The sequence below is a fragment of the Onychostruthus taczanowskii genome, unplaced genomic scaffold (assembly GCF_017590055.1).
Source record: "Onychostruthus taczanowskii isolate IOZ18803 unplaced genomic scaffold, ASM1759005v1 scaffold147, whole genome shotgun sequence".
NCBI classification, from domain to species: Eukaryota; Metazoa; Chordata; class Aves; order Passeriformes; family Passeridae; genus Onychostruthus; species Onychostruthus taczanowskii.
The window spans coordinates 753,825-774,185 of record NW_024498652.1 but is presented as its reverse complement, the minus strand read 5'-3'; the positions used below and the strand labels follow the sequence as shown (position 1 = coordinate 774,185).

At 36.1% G+C, this 20,361-nt stretch overlaps 1 protein-coding gene across 6 annotated transcripts in view; it reads right to left on the bottom strand.

Annotated features, from left to right (window-relative positions):
- Positions 1–20,361, bottom strand: part of DMXL1 (Dmx like 1) — a 74,259-nt gene that overhangs the window by 23,787 nt on the left and 30,111 nt on the right. For 4 of the 6 annotated variants that reach the window (XM_041398414.1, XM_041398415.1, XM_041398419.1 and 1 more), the window contains exons 13-29: positions 20,123–20,244; positions 19,500–19,589; positions 19,089–19,191; positions 17,233–17,349; positions 15,770–15,994; positions 13,481–15,172; positions 12,832–12,942; positions 11,341–11,510; positions 10,087–10,184; positions 9,246–9,411; positions 8,209–8,461; positions 5,505–6,595; positions 5,047–5,238; positions 3,752–3,828; positions 3,449–3,576; positions 1,790–2,038; positions 1,305–1,418 (exon numbers count right to left, since the gene is read on the bottom strand). In XM_041398414.1, coding sequence (XP_041254348.1) covers positions 1,305–1,418; positions 1,790–2,038; positions 3,449–3,576; positions 3,752–3,828; positions 5,047–5,238; positions 5,505–6,595; positions 8,209–8,461; positions 9,246–9,411; positions 10,087–10,184; positions 11,341–11,510; positions 12,832–12,942; positions 13,481–15,172; positions 15,770–15,994; positions 17,233–17,349; positions 19,089–19,191; positions 19,500–19,589; positions 20,123–20,244 — 4,998 coding nt within the window. The remainder of the gene's footprint in view (positions 1–1,304; positions 1,419–1,789; positions 2,039–3,448; positions 3,577–3,751; positions 3,829–5,046; positions 5,239–5,504; positions 6,596–8,208; positions 8,462–9,245; positions 9,412–10,086; positions 10,185–11,340; positions 11,511–12,831; positions 12,943–13,480; positions 15,173–15,769; positions 15,995–17,232; positions 17,350–19,088; positions 19,192–19,499; positions 19,590–20,122; positions 20,245–20,361) is intronic. The other 2 variants (XM_041398416.1, XM_041398417.1) reach the window with 1 other exon arrangement.

The following is a 20,361-nucleotide window of genomic DNA, read 5'->3' as shown; positions in this document are numbered from 1 at the left end:
GTTGCTCAGAACAGGGCTGACTTAATTGATAGCCTAGCTTGTTCAACTTTTTGAGTAACTCCAAATATAGAGATCCCACAACACTCTAGGCCCTTGTCTCAGTGATTATGGCTAAAAACTAGTGTTAAAAAATGTTCCTTCTTCCCTTCAATTTTTAGGTAGAGCTTTGGGATTCTTCCAGCAACAGTTTTATTAAACCTGCAATCAGGCTGCCAGCATTCCTCCTTCAGAAAAATATGCAGCCGATAGGCTATATTTAGTATGTATTTGAGAATACACTTCTTTGTAAAAATAGTTTGCTTTTTAAACCAGTGGTAGCAGTAGTATTAACACAGCTTAGCATACAGTTAACAACACCTAGTTAGCAGAACTGCCAACAAAAGCCAGTAAAGGCTTCTGACAATTCTGTGACAGCAAACAAGTTTACTTTACTAAAGTGATAGAGAGTATGTTTACTCAGTACCACAGAGAAATGTAATCGGAATAAGAGCTCACTTTTGGGTAAAGACCTCTACTCTGAAAACATTTTTCTAAAAGTCTGATGAAGATATTTAAACAGACCACATTTACAGGTTTCCATAAATGGAAGGTAAGACATTTCAATATGTAGCATACATCTAATATTAATAATATTTAAAAAAAAAAAAAGTTACATTTTGTCTCTCTACATATATATTCAGATGTGATTTAGAAAGTCATCAGAGTTTAAGTAAATTTGTCTTTATAAAACCTTCCCTCAAAAACTTAGTTAATTGTAGCATTTTTGATGTTGGTTTTACAGAAGTCAAATGAAATCAAAAATCACATAACCATATGAAAAATAAAAGCATTACTGGAATTTGTTCTGGACCTGAGGATAGTTTATCACTACCTGAATTTAAAACTTGAAGATTGTTTACTTTTCTAATGGGTTCTTAGAAGATCAACAAGACACCTTTCACTTGTAATGTCTGGAATGAACACTTAGAAATCCACATGCACAATAATGCTTATATTCAAAAAGCGAAACAAGCAGCTCTCCAAAAAAGATACAAAACACTTCTGATATTTTCAAACCATGGTCAAAGTAATTTTGTATTTAATATTTATTTCAGAAGAAGAGCCATAATAATACTACAATGCTGACAATTTTCTTTTATTTAAAAGGCCAATTTATGTGCTTCTTTAATTACTAAATTTTACTTTAAAGTTTGATATCATGGCTTGCAAACAGAAGTTTTTCTGTCTTTCTGCATATGCAAAAAAAAACAAACCACACAGAGCAAACTGCATGTAGAGGCCTAGTACTAAATCTAGTGTCTTGCCTGAAGGTTTGGTAGGACTATGAGTACTGAAGGAGGTAAGGGATTTGGAAAACCCCACGCATTCCATGGAGAACACTACTACCTGATGTGGGCTAGGCATTGGGAAGTGCCTACCTGTCAAAAAGAGAAAACATACTGTATTTGTAAAATAGGAATATATTCCAGTTAGAAGAGAACTGGAAAGCTTTAAAATAAACACAAACTAGGCTGTAATAGTACTGGAAACTCTCTAAGATCAACTTAACTCCCTCATGCTAGAGCAGCTGTGCTACTTGGAAACCTTATTTCAGTAACATTCACTTCTGCTTCACTCTTCTCGTCTACACAATCTCTACACAAATAATTTCAGATCATTGTTTTTCTAGGCAAATCCAAAACCATAATAAATTCTTATTGAACACAAGCTACTTAAAGAAATTAAGCTTTTATTAGTCACATAATTTTCTTAAAACTCCCAGAAATGTACATAAAACAAGAGAACTGACCAGTTTTTGTCTTTAATTGCTGCTGTCCTCTGCTGGGCGTATGAGCTCCTCCTCCAAAGATAGCAGACCACATTTTGTTGTTAAGTGGATGAGCCATAATTCTGTACAACTCATTGCTAGAATGTGTTGCAAGGCCATGGATGAACAGGCTCAGATAGACCGCAGTTAGAATTTCACAAAGCAGAACTGTGAGACCTGGCTGGGCTTCCTCGCCAGCAGAATTCAAGAGACGTATTAGAGCCGTCATTCCTGTTTATGTAAAATAAACATATTCTTTAAGAAAGAACACATATGTGTGTGCGAACATACTCCACATTATCATGGGTATTTTGTCTGGCAACCCAGGTTACTTACTAATGTTTAGTGTAGAAAAATTCCAAGTTCTACACATTGAAACCTAAGTTGAAAACTTCAGGAGAAAGAGGCAAGCACTTAATTTTTAACAATTTGTTAGTTTTTTAGCTTCCTGTTTTGGACTAATGGTTAAGGAAATGTATAACACCTTTTCAATTATTATAACTACATTATAATCCTGAAAGCTGAAATTCTATCTTCTTACTTTACAGTGGTAAAACCAGGCAAAAATTATGGGCATCAACTTGCAATACACATTGTCTGGCAAGTGTTCTTTCACCCAAGTATTAAACATCTTGTAATGTTTTTATGCTCCCACAAAAGGGTGTAGTTTCAGATATGGCTCCAAAGTGACACTTTGTGCACACAAGTGAAAATGCACATAGCCCTGGCAAATTAATTCTGCTTTTTGTCATTCTCTCCAATTTGTACACATAGCATGTAAATCTACTAAAAAATAGAACAAGTCAGTTCAAGGTGATGTTATTCATAAGAGCAATTGCTAACAATTCCTTGCACAACTCATCAGAAATGTAACCCTGCGATTAACTAAATAACAAGAAAACAGCTATGCTCGGCAGGAAAGAAAAAATGGCATGGCGTCAAATACAAAGGCTGCTTCAGGTTCTCCATGAAGATTTTTAAAAAGAAATTGTCTGATTTAAGAAACAATTCTCAGAATAAGTAAGCACATTTCCTGGCTATGCTTACATTAAAGTTAGTGCTGTAAACTGAAGTCTATACCTAGATGTATTACATTGGTAACACTCCCTCTAATGTAGTTCCCTAGCATAGTTTAACCAGCACAGATGTCAGCACAGTCTAAGTACTACCTGAAATCTGGCATTAATTTTACAGCTACAGAAAACCATGATTTATTACAAATGTCTCATTTTTAATACTTTCAAGGTAGTTCAGAAGTTGTCCATGAGGTAAAATAATTCTTAGTTGGAGCACAAAGACAGCATTCCCAGTCCTTAGGACTCAAGAAGTAGAATCCTGGTGCTCCAGGGTGCATAAATAGAGCACAGGACATGACTTCCTCCTACCTCCTATTTTGCTGCTCTCTCTTTACTAGATCCAGCACTAACATTTTTTAGTTAAAGAAAGCAATATAAACCAATTTTACTTAGTAAATAATCAGAAGTAGTAATTTAGATGTTTAGGAAAAAAAAATCACAACATTTCAATCAAAGAACTCAACACAGCTGTTAGAAACACTACTAGAAAGTCACAGCCACACACTCTTACAGTGGATCCAGATAACTCAGTTTTCCTTAAGAGGAAAGAAACAAGTCTAGATACCTGGCCACTGAGCAGGTGATGTGTTGGGAGTCACTGTTTCTTCTAAGCTTGCTGTTCTTAAAGAATGGTGTTGAGTTAACAGGACCGTCTGGTATACTGTCCCAGTGAACTGATTTGCTTGAAATGAGCTGTGAAACAGAGAAGCGGGAAATAACACTTATTTTTTAAAAGTTACATTTACAACTATTCAAGTGATAGCACTTTCTAGATGTAGGCAAGTGCGATCACTGCCTTCTGGTGCCCTATCCATTACCATGACTGCAAGGAGACAGTTGTCTAAAAATCACTTTTCATAGACTTTACCTGTAGCTGTGGCCATCACAGAGACATTGGTAGATGCAAGCAGAGAGCGATGCTGCTAAGGTATGCATTACATATATCTGAAAGACAAAGTTTTACAGAATGCATTACACCCAAAGTGAGCTGTGGTTAGTATCACAGCTCTGCATACAGATGTGTAACAAGCATTGGTCATGAAAGGTCTAAGTCCTTATACATTTACAATGCCACCTTTTGCTTCAGAATTCATATCAGACAAATCAGTTCACATCCTATAAAAAGGATGACTGAAAACTCACTCACCCCACCAACACATAATCACAGATCAGCTCCATCTGAAATGTTTTCAATTATTAAACAGCAGCATATTAAGCCTGTATTCAACAGTCCTACGTAACTACACACTAAAACAGTGGCAGTTTGCTGGCTCAGAACACAAAGAATTGATTTCACAAGGAAAACTCTAATGCAGCTTAGTTTTTGACGAATTCTAGTGCAGCTCTTGGACACACACTCAATTTACACAGTATCGTACTGATCAGTACTTTTAACACAGCTGACACTTTTTTCTTAATGTATCACAAAACACACTAAGGTTAAAAAGCTAGAGAAGCTGTTAATCAAAAAGGTTCCATTAAACCAAAACCAGTTTATTGTATTTGTTTGTTCCCTCTAAAACAAAGCTAACTAGGACTAAGCAATCTTTTCAGTGTTCTCTAGAAATCCTTAGTAAAAGCAGACATGATCTGGGACCTAACAATAGAAAACTTCAGGAAAGACTAAGTTTTATTTCCAGTCACAGGTTAAATACAGGAGAAATCTTACAGAAATAATTTTTAAAAACTACTGTACAAACACATACGGTTTTACAAAAAACAGTATGAGTTTATTGAAGTGTGCTGACACTCAGTTTTTGTACTTAAACATTTAATTTTACTTATATCTAAGAATAAAATGCAGAATCTGCCATTAACATTAAAGAAGTAATGAACATACTGTCATAAAGACAAATATTATGCTGATGCTTTAGTATAACATGTTTTCCATTAAAATGTCCTCTGGGACAAATATCCAGTTCTGAGAGAGGCCAATCTACAACAGCTTGTTGAACCAGATGCTCAACACCTCAACAACGACTGATGATCTCTGGACATTTCTTTAAGCTCAAGGTACGTACTACAGAAAATGATTGTGTTTCATGGCTTTACTTTGCCACAGATAGGCACAGCACAAAGTTGTCATGCTGTCTGAAAGAAAAATTTGTGACTTCAGCAAACTAGATGATAACAACAACAAAACAACTGTAAAAAATTACATACCTTGCTGTTGTGAGTATCTGGATGAGGTGGTGAATCAAGGTTTATTATAGCATGTAATATATCATGAGTTAAATTGCCAAGATGTAGCAATGGATTAGCCACCACTGTTTTGGCACTAGCTGTGCAAGCAAATAGGAGAGGTATGGAGTTTTGCTCTGGTGGAGGGCTGGAAGGTATCTGTATTGGCTGCTCCTAAAATCAAGCAAGAAACACATATGTAAAGCAATAGTACACATTCTTAAAGGGATCATAATAACCTTTGAAAGAGTGAAAAGGATTCTATAAAACAACAACAAAAAATAAGCAATGTACAAAAAAACCCTGTCAAAAACAGATTTAGATTTATTTAAAAACACGTGTATGCTACACAAGGAAAATTTCAAAAACATTGCAAAACACTTTCAAATAAATCTACAAACCTGAAGCAGAGAAAACAAAACCTAAGTCCCCCCACATACCTGCTGAGATTCCTGCAAGAGCAAAATTAATTCCATTCTGACAGATGCCAAGCCTCCACCGTGTGAGCCATGAAGTATACAGTAACTAAGGAACATTCTGAGGAGAGACTGGTATTTCAGAAGCCATTGGCGTCTTTTCTGAAAGTCTTCTTTCTGGAGCATAGTTTTTTCTTGGTCAGCTAAGTCTTCAGTGTTTTCACGTAATGTAGCTTCCTCTGGCATCCCTCTAACTCCTGACTGTATCTCTTCTGCTTCAACACCATAATCACAGGTCTTCTGAAGAGCTACCACTTCTCTCTCAAGCCACTGGTAAAGCTGATACCGCAACTTTCCACCATCAACTTCATAGCCAGTGGACAGTGTACGAAGCTCCACAGTAAGGATTTTCAGGCATGCCCTAAACTTCAGCTGTGCTGAAATTATATCTTCTGATGGACTTAGAATATCTTTGTCATCAACTACACTAAAAGATTCTGTGTAGCTAGAACATATTTCATGTAATTTTTCAGTTTTCTTCAGAGGTTTTAGCTGTTTCATTACGAGGGAAGAATCTTCACTTTCCTCATTTTCATCACTGTCTGACTCTTGTTGCAATTGTTCATCTTGGAATAGAGCACTTGGCTGGCTCCAGTCAAAGGACAGAGTGGAACTTGAATGTTTTCCTGATGAACAATCTGAAGATGAACCTAGACCATTGAATACTGGCTGTGACCAATCAATACTGGAAGCTTGATCTTTTGTTTCAAACTCTGTAACTGGAGATAATGGTGAGAAATCTTTACTACTATCCACTAAACTAGAGGATTTACAGAATAACTTTGACCTCCTGACAACTTTGGGCATCTTTGATAACACTTCTAAGGCCAACATAGGACAACCAGCTTTCAGATGAGCATATGCAGTGGTGAAAAATAGCCGTCTTTCACCTAGGTTGATTTTGTCAGCGAATCCATTTTCTACTGTTAGACAGATGTGTGTTGAAGATGTATCAGAAGAGCCAAAATGACGTCTCAGCAAGAGGGGATGTGTTCTTAGGTAGTTATAGAAGTTAAACACTGCAGGGTTGTAACTTGATGAGCCATCCCCTTCATCTGAAAAGATATGGCAGCATGAGGAAAATGTACCACTCTATGAAATAACCAATCTGCAAAGTCCTAAGCTCATCAGAAGGCTTTTAGGTCTTAGTATCAATCCTATTGTCTACGTCATACATCCATTCTACTGTTTTCTTCACTGCACCCTCCTTTGCGCCTTCATCATATGAATACCTCAGTGGGAAGGACATTGCCAAACATACTAAAACCAAGCAGAGTGGGGCAGCAGGCATGTATTTTAAAATTTAAACAGCTACCATTTCTTTTTCTTGTAATCAAGCCAGTTTTACTGAAGTCAAACAAGACCACTTTTCTGTTAATTTTAGATTTCTGAAGTCTCCACGTTCCATGTCTAAATTACAGTAAGACAATATCTTACTTTTACTTAAGGTCTCTTTTTAAAAATTGGAACAGTATATTTTGTCTTCATCTCAAAAGAACTGACAATAAAACTAGGAAACCTATAATGCTTATACATAATGGTAGCAGTATTACATACAAATAAATGGATTACACAACACCTATTCATTTCATGTCCACAAGAAAAAAAATCCTGAAGAGATATGAGAATCAGCATAGTATGATTCAGACAGCTTTCGAAGGTCTCAGAACAGCTGAAATAAACCTCTTCTCTCTCCTCTATCAGAAGTTATAGCACAACTGGTGACAGTTAACAGAGAGAGCTACATGAAAATGCACATTCTAGGTAAGAAAATAAGGCAAGACACCACAAACAAGCCATTAACTGATCACAGAAGAATTAGCAACACTTTAAAATTATTTTACACAGAAAGATGGGATCAAGATCCCATTGTCAAGATAGAAAAACCAAATACTATATTCCTCATTTGATCAAAATCATGCTGAAGCATGTTACTTCTACTAGAATCAGGTTCATGAATTAGTTACCTAATTCTGGTATTTTAGCCTCTTTTTATTCCCTTCCAATTTCTCTCAGTAACCAAGACTGAAAACAGCTAAATACCTAGGACTTCAAGCGTTTAACTTCAATGAAAACACTACCTTTAGGAAATAATACTATTAATTCTTAGAAGGCTTATAAAGCCAGCAAGTGAGCATAGAAATGAATTGCCCTAGGAGACTCATGTGCTGTATCAGGCAGCACATAGGCCTCCTCGTACCATTTCAAGTATCAAAATCTTTCTATTGGTAGTCTATTATTGTAGTCAGCTGTTACCAAGGCCTAAAAGCTACAAAAGACCATGTCTTCCAGACTCTCTTATGTAAGTGGGCAATCAGAAATTTTGTCTTAGGCTGTGATGGAGCCAAATTAATTTAAGAAGTAAATTTTTGTCTTCATCTTTAGACTGCTTCTGGAAAAACAGCTGCATGACTGTAGAGTCATTCCACTACCTTGACATTCACATGGTTAAAGGACAAAGTATGCATTCACGGAATACAGGGTAACAACAATACAGTCATCATGTTTGTTATTAAAGTCCACATACATTGCTACAGCAAGCTATTTACTAACAATGGTGAGAAACTGTGTGGTACCCAGTGTTGTTCAGATGACACTTCAAGAAACTGTGGCTTAAAGGAACAAATATTTAAAATCAACTCAACAGGCCAAATACCTATAGTCTTACCTCCTTCATCTTCAACAGAATGTTTAATCAAAGTGTCAAGAGCCTTGCTATAATCTTCCAAAATCCAGTATGCCATACTTCGCAGGAAAGGGTCACAGTGTATGTTTCCTGAGCTCTCTTTTCCAGTAGACACACTTCCCAAAACTCTCTTCTGTAGCACAGATTTGTAAGTACTAGACACTTCAAACTCAGATTCATAAAGTCTTGATATTACAAGAGCCAACTGGATGTCATGCAGTTTTTCAAGGCAGACCTAATTAAAAATAAGTATATTCAAATGATCAAACTCTGTAATTTCTCCTCAGTTTAAAATGATTACAGGGCAGGAAGTGACATAAATTTGCTCAGATTAAAGTAAGTAGGTCTACCAACTGTATAAAAAAGTGAGCAGGAATTAAGCAGAAGCGTAGCTAAGTATCATATGCAAGACTGAATTTGCATTTCTTCAGTTTAAGTACGGCATGACAACAGATCTTTGAAATCAACTAGCTTCAACAGATCACTACCAATGTGCACATGCCACCTCTTACCTCTGGATACTGGTTGTTTTAGCTACAAAGCTTTACAGAACAAAATCCTTCATTACCACAGAGATTAACTTCCTCACAATTTTGCAATTCAAACAGACCCAGGAAATAATTCGCATTTGCTTTGTTTTTTGTAAAGGAATTCTAGAAGCTAATACACATCTCTGCCAAAACACCACATCTGGAACTTCCTAATGAAAAACTATGCTGTCTTCCTATAGGACTGGGCAGAAAATCTGAAATGAAGCTAATTGTAGGTAGGGTCCTTAGTATTAGAGCAGAGAAATTATCCCTATCACTTTTCAGTATCAGTAATATGACAGCTAAAAAGGAATCGGAATGTAAAGATGAAGGTTTTGTATTTATCATTAATTTGGGGTGGGAAAGAAGAGCAAAAATTGAAAGCATAAGAAGCTTCAGGGGTCATACTAATGCAAAATACAAACTGCATTCAAAGTATTTGTACATTTGGAACACTGTAACATTCTTAAACATTAAAATTTTTATTACCTCCACTGCATCTTTTAAGTGTCCTGCCAACAAGAAAAATGCTGCAGAATGTTCAAATCGCTGTTTCCCAAGCAAAGAAAAAGCATTCTTTAAGGCTGCTTTACGCCATCTGTCCTCAGTAAAGTTGTTTCCAAAAAACTGTGTCATTTTAGTATCTTTTTGGGACCTGCATATCAAACATAATGGATAAAAACATTTTACCTTTATTGGTTGCACTATGGTTCTTAATTTCCACAGATGTCAGTATAATTTTACACAGATCTTCACATTAGGAAATGCAGAGTCTCTCACCACACTGGGTTACTTATTTAAAAATAGCAGAAACTTCAATAAATACAAAACCTAATAGTATTTTCAATAACCTGATACAGAAAACCTCTTTTTTTTCTTAAGGTGAGCTCTTAAGTGACAATGAAAATTAGTTTTCAGAAGGTTTGCAACACCAAATGCTGTATTATGAAACATCAGTTAGGAAGACATAAGTCAGTCCCCTGATCTGAAGGTAACATTTTTAACAACAAACACTTACGTGAAAGATAATCATGACATTTCACGCACTACACTGCTAGTCCCCAGAAGTAAGCCACAACTAAGTAGTAATGTAAATTACAGTAGATTTGAGACTAAAACTTGCAGCACCTACCTTCAGAAACAGCAACTGAATTCCTTCAGTAAATACAAGAAGTTTAGAAACTACTCATTCAATGTAATGACTAGTTTAGAAATCAAACCTCAGCTTTCACTGATAATATTTGTGCTTCCTTTGGATTACCATCACATTCAACTTTTCCCCCCATAATTATACCAGACAGTGTGAAATTCCATGTAAGAGCTTGAATACCTGTATAATCCCCAGATAACAGCCTTCTTCTTCATTGCAAGGTAAAAAATGGCAGCATCAAGTGGATCATTGTTTCTCTGGAAAGCTGCTTTAGCAACCTGAGAAGACAATTCGAAAGCAAAAAAACCCCACAATTTAAATTAATCTTAAATGAGATTCTTGGTGCTTCCGGCATCTCATACCCCAGAGTGCTCTGAAGTCTCTTTAATACAGGACCCCTCCTGTCATTATGAGTCCGATGTAGGAACGTGAAGATACAACAACCTGTTTGATATCACTTAACCCATGCTGCACTTCCAGTTCTAGAAGCTTTTTTGCAGATCAAATGGGAATTCCTATATCTGAAATCAGTTTCTAAAATCATAGTAAAATTAATTTACTAGTTGCTCTGTTAATAATAGGACAGATGGAGTCTTGAAAAACAGGCTGGTACCACTGATTGCTTCTGGAAGGTGGAAAGGAAAAACTGTAAGGGACAGCAAGTTCCATGCAAGATAATTTTAAACTCAGGCCCAGAATACCTGGAATTTTTTTTTAATGCAAGGCAGTTAAGTTCCATAAAGTGATGATTATTACTGTAGATTTAAAAGTAAAAGTAGAGACATGCATTTTATCGCTTTGTGCTTTGTAGTCTAAGTATCTTGTGCATATAATTTTCTAGCTCAACACACTTAGCTTCTCGAAGAGCTCAAAACAAGTGACAATAAGGTTAGGCTTATAGCCACATCTGTGATTATTAAAATATGTAATATAAAAAACTCAATAAAACCCTCAAACAAAGAAAAAAATCACCAAGCCGAAACAAAATAATAGGTTTGTTTTATCATGTATATAATCAATTTGCAAGACAGATGTACATATAATATCTAAGTTGTTCCCACATACGACAGGTTTCTAAGAAGAACCTTTTCCCACAAATTGTTTCTCAATTTTGCTATAAAAAACAGCTATACATTCCATCCGTACCTTGAGCATCTACAATAAGCACTGTACAGCAGTACCTTTAAGATGAAGTATCTAAGAACAAAAAATGTACTCCACAATAAAATTTGAAGTCTAAAGTACTAAAAAAAAATTAGTTAAATACAGAAGTTCATATTCATACAGAGAAGTACAGATACAAAAAAACACAGCATGAAACACTCAGAAAAACTTTAGTATCTAAGAACTTAAAACTACATAAATAGAAGGTAAACACTGGAGAACAGCTGTTTAGAAAGATCCTGTTGGGTTTTTGTAGAATGCTGTGTTTACCTTTTCTATGCATTTCCGCAGGCTGTGGATGTTTCGAACCCACCATCCTACACCCATAGCTCTGAGCTCAGACCATGTTGGATCTCCCTTCTGCACTGCAGGGAGCATACTCAGGAGCTCTTCCTCTGCTACGGAATGGAACGCCCAGGCAAAGTGACTAGTAGATAAGCCTGTACAATGAACATTCAAGAAAAGAAAATTCAGAAGACATTCATTAATAAAATAATCCAGAATCTGAAGATAAAGGGATGGGAAAGGGAGAAGGGAAGAAGGTCAAACTGCTTGTTTTGAATTTTTAAGAGCATTGCTGGTGACACAACAGAAATTTAAAAATATTTGTAAGGACTGCATTTCAAATATTACAGAAAAATGATACAACTGGAAACAATTTTTCATCTGCAAATGCCTTAGGTAACTTTGCAACGAACAGAGTTTCGCTATGAAGCTAAAACACATGGATAGTAAGTGGCACTAAGATTAGCCATGATACAAAGTGCAGCGCACTGATTAAATTTTTCAAAATTTTGAAAGATAGGTTCACTATTTTGACTTGGATTAGAAAATGCACAAGTTTCAGATAATCAGAACAAAAACGCCTTTGGAGACAGAGATACAAAAGAAAACTTGAAATAAAAATCTCACGAGGAAGAAAGCAATTACTAAACAACAACATAGCTGGCTAGGGATAATTGCAACTCTATTGAGGGTCAGGTGCTTCTTTGTAGAAAGGCATTTCTGCATGTGCCCCGGAGGCACTTCCCACTCTCACCAATTTCTGAGCTCACGAGAAGCAGAAGTATCTCAGCTAAAATTACTCCACCAGGAAGTTAACTCTGCAATACTCTGCTATGGCAGTCCTGGGAAATTCCAACCTCTGATTCAGCTGAGGGGTGACAAGCCATGTGATTGAAAATGCTATCACAACTGTCACGATGGCTAAAGGAGTAATCATAGCCAGTCCTTTACATCTGATTATGACTAATCAAATCCATCTTATTCTGTCATATGCAATATCAGGATGGAGCTAGTTCAATTATACAAAAAAAATTTCTCTACATTATATAGTTGATTGTATAATTACAGTAAGTATATAGAAATATTTAAAGTCTGAGTAGCAATTTTTTTTTCCAAATATGTACCAGACCCCTACATAAACAGGTACAATTGTCTACTACATTATTCCTGTAGAAGGTTATTGGAACAAAATGGTAGTAGAATTTAATTTGGAGAATTTGGGGTATTTAATGTGGGGAAACAGAAATTCTCCTCCACCAACTAAAAACTTGTTTGAAAAAAATCAGTTCCGAGACCTTTACCACAACCAAAAAAAGACATTTTCTGCTCTACCACTCATTCATACTGGACAATATTTTCTTGAAAAACCCCAATGAATTAAATTACTTGTTCTGCAGAGGCACATCAACAGCACACCACTCACAGGTGCAGCTACATCACTAAAACTCAACTCATCTAAGAAAACATATCAGTTACCTTGGTGAAGCAGCTGGGCTCGATGCACAGGAGGAAGCGCAGTTGTCAGAAAGGTGTGACGCCGGACAGCCAATAAAAATTTTAAACCACACTCATCAAGAGTTTCTCCACCTGGAAATAAATATTTTTACACACATTTTACAGCAATTAATCCAAGTAAGTATTGTGGGTCTTAATAGAAGAAATATAATTTTGTGACTACTAATACTTTGAATTCGTAAATGATAGCTTAGTCCATAATTCTTCCCTTCAAGAAAAGAGAAAGAAGATAATTTCAAATATAAGAACTTCTGAAGTTATTTGTTCTGTTTAATGCAAGAGACAGAAAAAGTGTTATATATTAAAAAAACCAAACCAAATTCTTTCTCAATTTCTCTACACAGTACAACAAATATTTATCATTCCTTCTCTTCAAAAGTGAATTAAAAATAATTATAGTATGTGCACTCCTGGATTCACAGTGGCATTACCAGGTGGCAAAAGAAAATTTTAATTTTGTCAAAGCAATAGGTCTCAAAATGATTATACTATGAAATGAAGGTGCATCATCATCATCTCACAAGCTACAGGAATATTCCAAAATAGGAAAAAAATCCCTGAAAAGGCTGTGAAGCTCAGTAGTACATTCAACTTGGAAGAGACAGCTTACCCTGACTTCTGTCCCTGCTTTCTCCAATGTCAGTACTGGTAGTAGCAATTGTATCTGCCAAGGCCATCAATGACATTTGCTCCATCCTAGTCAGACCTGGCAAGCTTGAATGAAGCAAGTGACGAGAAAGAACTTGAGCATGTTCTGGTCCAAAGTAAGTTGGGCTGTATTGAGATAGATCAATGACTTTTGAACTGTCTTCATCTGCCTCAAATGTGACAAGGTCATCAGTACTTATAACAGTATTTTGGAAGAGATTTTCATAACTGTCACTGGGCATATCCTTTTTATTCTGACCATTCTGATTATTGGACTTCTCTGAACAGGAATAAGATGAATCATCATCCGCAGCAAGCAGAGCATACAGAGGCAATGGTGGAACAGAGTCTATTTCTATATAGTCTGTAGTCTCTGTTTTGCTGAACATTTTGGGATCTCTTGCAGTACTTCCACTAGCACTGATTGTCAGAGATCTGAGCCTCCTGTCATGATTAGGCTCAGACTCATTTACAGCAACAACTTCTCCAGCAATGCACTTCACCAAGTGGGACAGAATAGCTTTTGCTCTGCGCACTTTACCAAGATCCATGAGTTCCAACAGTTGATACGGATGGTACTGAGGTAAAGTTGGAGATAATGTATGAGCTGCTTCAAACAGACCAGAATCTTCCATTTCCATAGACAGATCAGAGGCAGATCTTTTCCCACTAAGTTTCTGTGCAAGGCTGGTCATAGATCTGGTCAAAGTTCTCTTTGGTGGGTGCAGACCTGAGGCAGCTGACTGACTTTGTTTCATTAAGCTAGTTAGGCATGGCATACTTCCACTGTAGGAATCTGTACTAACTAGCTCCTGCTTAGAAGGAGATTGCCACTGGGAATAAACATGCATTTCACAATCCATTCCAACTACCAGAATGCCATCACGCACCCAAGACAAGGATACAGGAAAAGGAGGTGACCCCTCCACAGAGGAAACCAAGTCAACACAACGGAGCAAAACAAACCCAGAAAGGGTTGCAGCCTTAGGACTGCTACTGAGGGAGATTGCTACAATTTCATTACCATTTTGTTCTTGCCTCTTCCCAGACATCTGACCAAACATATAAAGTTTTGATCCAATTCCCACTGTCAGAATATGTGAACCATCTTCCCTAGACATCCAATCCAAGTGTACCAAGTGCTTAGTGCTGGGTGTAGTACTCCCACCATGAGACAGAGAAGTATCTTGTTGGTTATCTGCCACTAAATCGCTATCAACACTAACACCAGAGTCCAACATGGTGCCTAGCTCATCTAAATTAAGTGTCTGTTCTAAAATCCAAGAAGAACCCCCTGTAGATTCACACTCAAAAATACTAACGTGCATCACAAAGTCTTGAGAAAGATGGCCATTTCTAGATGCTGCCTGCTTGTACGCTACTGCTAATCTGTTTGTGTGTGCACAGCTGACATCAATTGGCCTCCCTGGAACATTAATATCACTACTACTAGGAAGTCCATCCTCAATCAGTAATGGCCATTTTTCCCATACATATTTAACGTCACTGTCTGTGCTATATTGTGGCATGGAAGAAGCTGATGATTCAGTGACAACCCTGCATCTCCAGAATCGAACTTTTCCATCAGAGCAGGAAGTAGCCAGCAGATAAGGTGCACGACAAACAGGATATATGGAAGAAGAACTGAGATGTCCTAAAATGAAAAAAAATACACTCTTACTGGAGAAAATACTAAAAAGCAAAATTAGCAACATTTTTATTCAGCCACCATTCTATTACTCCAAGTTAAAAAAAGTATTACTGCTTCCTCACAAAGAGGTCATGCACAGGGCCTCACAAAGACAATACGTCAAAAATACCATGCAACTGCTTTACCCTTTGATTGCATTGTGCCCTAAAGAGGAGTCAAATAATATTATTTAAACATGAATACTAATATATATTCTGTCAAACAAATATTTCTTCACTGAAGAATCTAAAACTGTATTTTAGAAAGACTGCTGAGGAAAACCTTAACATTTAAGTACAGATCATACAAAAAATTTTATAAATGACTGCATAACAGAATTTGTGTTTCAATTATTCTACTGAGTAAGAGCTTTATTTTACTGTTAGTTCCAGGATTGAGATATTAAGTGACAGGAAGTATATTTTGGCAAACCTTTTGGATTCACTACACATACTCAATTCTAACAAATCCAAAACTCACTATTACTTCATTTCTATTTTAAAACCAAAGTCAGAAAGGCAGTGATTCCCTATTAAAGTATTTTTTAAAAAGACAACAAACCTGCTGATGGCTTTACACTTATTATTTCTACTCCTTCTGGCATACTCAGCTCTTGACTATACACCATTTTGGAAGACAGAGTAAGCCAGCTGGTGCTCTGAAGGTTTGTTCTACAGGCCTGATACTTTTGAGTGAAAGGCGATTGGATCTTCTCTGGATCCGGTGAAGAATATGATTCTTCCGCTTGTGTTGTTTCTTCAGATGGATTTGAACCTATCTTTTCATCTAAAAAAGGTATGCATTGTTAACTTTAAAAGATCAATGATTTATTTTAATGTAAGAAGTTATTTTATTCACTTTAATAGTTACAGCACAGACAGAAAAACCTGACTTAAAATTTTACATTCACTCCAATGAAATGTGTTCTTATATTCAGATTTAAAGAGAAACACTAGGACATCTCACATTAAATACTATGGAGATTCTAGAACTTTTGAGAGATTATAAAAGAATCAAAGCATGACTAAATAGACCAAAAACCGCAAAGAAATATGTATGTCGCTATCCAGTAAAAATAAGGTTTCAGTAAGCATAGAATACCTGCAGCTAGGGAAAATTAAATTAAGACCTTCATGTCTTACCTTACAAACTGGTGAAAGTTATTTTTGAGAAAAGTTTTAATAACAGCTGTATTTTATTCCTTAAAACATAGGCTCTCAGAGAATGTGATATGAATGCTTACCTTTCTTTTCTTAATAAAACTCAAGACCTGAAGTATAAAACTGCTGAAAATGGAACACGAAAATTTCCAACAGATTTGCTGCAGAGCTTTCTCAGTAACTTCCTCATCGCATAAGTACATCAGAAAATTTAGATCTTTATTATTCTCACTAACTTATAAACTAATTGCAATAACACCTTTTCTCTTATTAGAAAGCAAAAATAAGAAATGCTAATTTAGTTTAAATGACAGAAACATGGATTATAACTGATTCCTCTGGGAAATAGTATCAGATTTATGTTTCTTAAAATCTTTGAATGTCAACAAAAAACTACCAAAGTGTATCTTACCCTTCTTTAAAACCTAAGAGTTTTAGAGATAGTTTGGTAGTTTGAAAGAGAACCAGCAGATTTCAGAACATCAAAATTATTTAGGATTGTAATGGCATCACTGATGCTTAGGTGCTTCAGACTATGGTCCTATTTAATATGTATGCATCAACTCCAAAATTGTGAACTAAAACTTCCAAAAAGCAAAACATCTTAACTGTTAGACGGTATTAAAGCCAGTTAAGCATATCTGGCCTTAAATGCACAAAAAATACCAAATTCCAGACTCAGGCTGAACTGAAGAGTTTCAGCAATCAGAAGATGAGGTAATCAAGAAAGAATGGTTGTGATAAATCGTGTAATCAAATGCAGAATCTTTTCAAAAAGATGAAACATTTTAGATTACACCAAACAGCAGATACTCACTAGACAGAGGCTTTTTAAAAAAGAAAACTGCAGGAAAGAAGGCTTACCTATTGAGACAGGAACTGCCTTCAAATGTAAATGCCACATATGCAGTAATGAATGGTTTTGTGTATATTCTATCACTATTAAGTAGAATTTTTCAGAGAATCCATTCTGCTGGTTTCCTGGTGAAATTGAGAACAGGAAGATCTTAGGGACTATTCACCTGAAAGCAAAACTAAATTTTGCTGGCTAGCAAATAATCAGATTAAGCAAACATGAACTAATACTGAAATGCAATGGTCTGACTGAATCTAACTCTTACATTAGCCTCCTCAGTACCACAACCAACAAACACTACAATTACAGGTACACTCATGTAAGAACTGCCAGTGTTTTCTTTCAGAGATGACAACACATTTGCCTGACTTTGCTATGTTTAAAGTTAAATCCCAGAATGCATTATCAGTACAGTATAGCCTAGAAGAGAGAAGGAGATACAATGCTTCTTCCTTAGAATTTACTTGCCCTAGTTTTACACAGAAAGAAGATACAAGTTTTACTATCAATAGGTGCCCATTTCTGGAGAGTTCACCCAGGTATTTGCTTCCCTTCATATAAAAGTCAACCCATTAGGACCAAGAAGGAATAGTTAATTTAGGGACTCTTTTCTGCTGACCCTTTAGGTGTGTGTGCATACATAAAACATTACCAAGAATAAGCTGTATTTGCCCCATGCTTTTAACACAGAAAAACATAAGTGATTTTGTTCTTTTTAAAATATGAGGTAACTACCTTCATGCATTATTAAACAGGAAATAAGAAAGTACTAGAAAATAACTTCAAATTAGAATGCATGCAAATGATACAGTTCTAATTTAACAGTTTTTCAAAGGGTCCATTTAGCCCAATTCCATACATGGACAGCATGCAGCAATCTATTACAGATTTTCAGAACACATACAGATGTATACAGTTGCCTAAGATCAAATATTTCCCTACTTGTTCTAAAATTATTTCTGTGTATCATACTTAGGATGGAAACGTACAATTATGCTGTAGAGTACCACTTTTTATGATCTCTATTTTATTTATTATTTTCAACATCTCAATTACATTTTTTTAACTCCAATGAGGGCTAGGATTATCTCCACTACTCCAAATCTCTTCCTCAGGTAAAAACAGCCAGTTCCAAGCCCAAATAAACACTATGTTTATCCAGTTCATTTAATATTTCCCTAGGTTCCTTTGACACTTTTCCACAATTCTGCTTCCTTTCATTCAGGACTCCCATCTAGTATTGCAGATGACCTGGTATCACAAACTTTACTCTGACCCCTTTTTCCCTGCACAACATTTCATTGGAACAGAACAACGGGATGCCTATATATACAAATAACCAAGGCACTCCACCAAGGAAAAAATCATTTTTTCCAGAGCAGTTCAGATCTGTCCAAGGACCTAGAAAGCCACACACCACTCACAGTATTATAGTGAGGAGGAACTGTTTGGCTTGCCAATTGTTGTACCATGCACGGCCTGGAGCAATATTTTGCTGACGTAAAAGAACAGCATCCACCATGACAGGATACAGTTTTGTCTATGTCATACCCTCTAAGTACAGGCATATTTAATACCCTTTCCCCCTTCATGTTAAGGGACTGCTAAACACAGGACACAAAGGGTATCTTGTGATTTAAACTTCATCTAAAATTGTGATTTACTTGATCTAAAATTTGGTTGCACACAACTCAAAGGAAGTGAAACATGCAGCAGTTTCATTAGTTTCATTCTTCTGAAGATCTCAAATTAAGGTATTTGACATTAAAATGATACAAGCCATTAAACAAGTTTTTTATTTTTTCTATGGAATGAAAAATAAAACACTGTCTTCAATGGTCTATGACAAAAAAAAATTCTTTACCAGAGTCTGACAAACTGTTCTTCTTTGAAGGCATTTCCTTCTCCTGGTTATTTAAAATAAATTCTTCTTGAAAAACATGGAATAACTGTGTTTTCCGGCCATGCTAAGGTAGTAAAAATACACAAGAAGTGAACATCCTGGTATATACTTTTCAAGATTTCTCTCCAACACAGGTTTTATATATAACAGATAAATTAAACAGATCAACAGAAGACTCCTCATGAAAATGCACTTTCATTACTCACATTCTTTCCATTTACAGGTACTGTTGAAAAAAAGTACAAGAACATGTCAAAAACAGTCTAATTTACCCCAAATTTACCTAATGGAGAGCTGCAGGTATTGCCTTTATTATTAAGGCTTTTTAGAAAGCTAATTATGACACCAAATGAGTATACCAGAAGATCTTACAAGCTCTGTGATGGCATCCAGTTCAATGATACATCCTGGGCGAGCTGTAGATTGTTGACTTATGATGTTAAAAACTTCACCAACATATTTCTGTTTGAAAAGAACCAGGAGGGTGGTCTTGTTAACTCCTATGCATTTCTGTGGCAAAACCTGCTAGACAGGTGCAACACCACTATGCAAATGTTAACTAAAGCACAAAATATATACTAGTTGTGATTCAGTAAAGAACACAGGTAACATCCCTGCTTTATTTAGTTTTGATGGCTGAAAGGTGACAAGAATATCTGGAAAGCCCCACATCTAGCAATTTATTGTTCTTTCCCCAAAAGCTGTACTGTTGTCTCAGCTTTTTCTCAGGATGGCAATGCACCCACACAGTTACTATTCCTTGTGGTGTAAGCACTTCACAGATATTTCCCAATCAAACCTTGGCCTGCCTCAATATGCAGAGTTTGAGATTAAATGAAATACAGTACAGCTAAAAAGCTTTACCTAATCTGTTTTTACAAACAGAATAATCTGTGAAATCCTCAATAACCAGCTTAGTCAGTCACGAGGTCTGAGCCTAGTGCAACTGAATGAAGTTGTACCATGCAAAAAACTTGAGATGGCTTTTCACTTACAGAAATTTCTGGGCTGGAGAGCTCACTGAGAAGTTTCTTAGCATCTATTACAGCTTGGTATAATCTTAAATGCTGTCCATCACTAGCCACAAAGCAGGCACTTGGAGAATTACAGTATGCACCTGAAAAGCAGGAAGAAAGTGCTCAAATATTCAAACACCATATGGCTTCATTATTAGTTTTTTGACAATAGGCATTTTCGAAGTTATGACAAAAAACTATACAGCATAAAAAAAGTC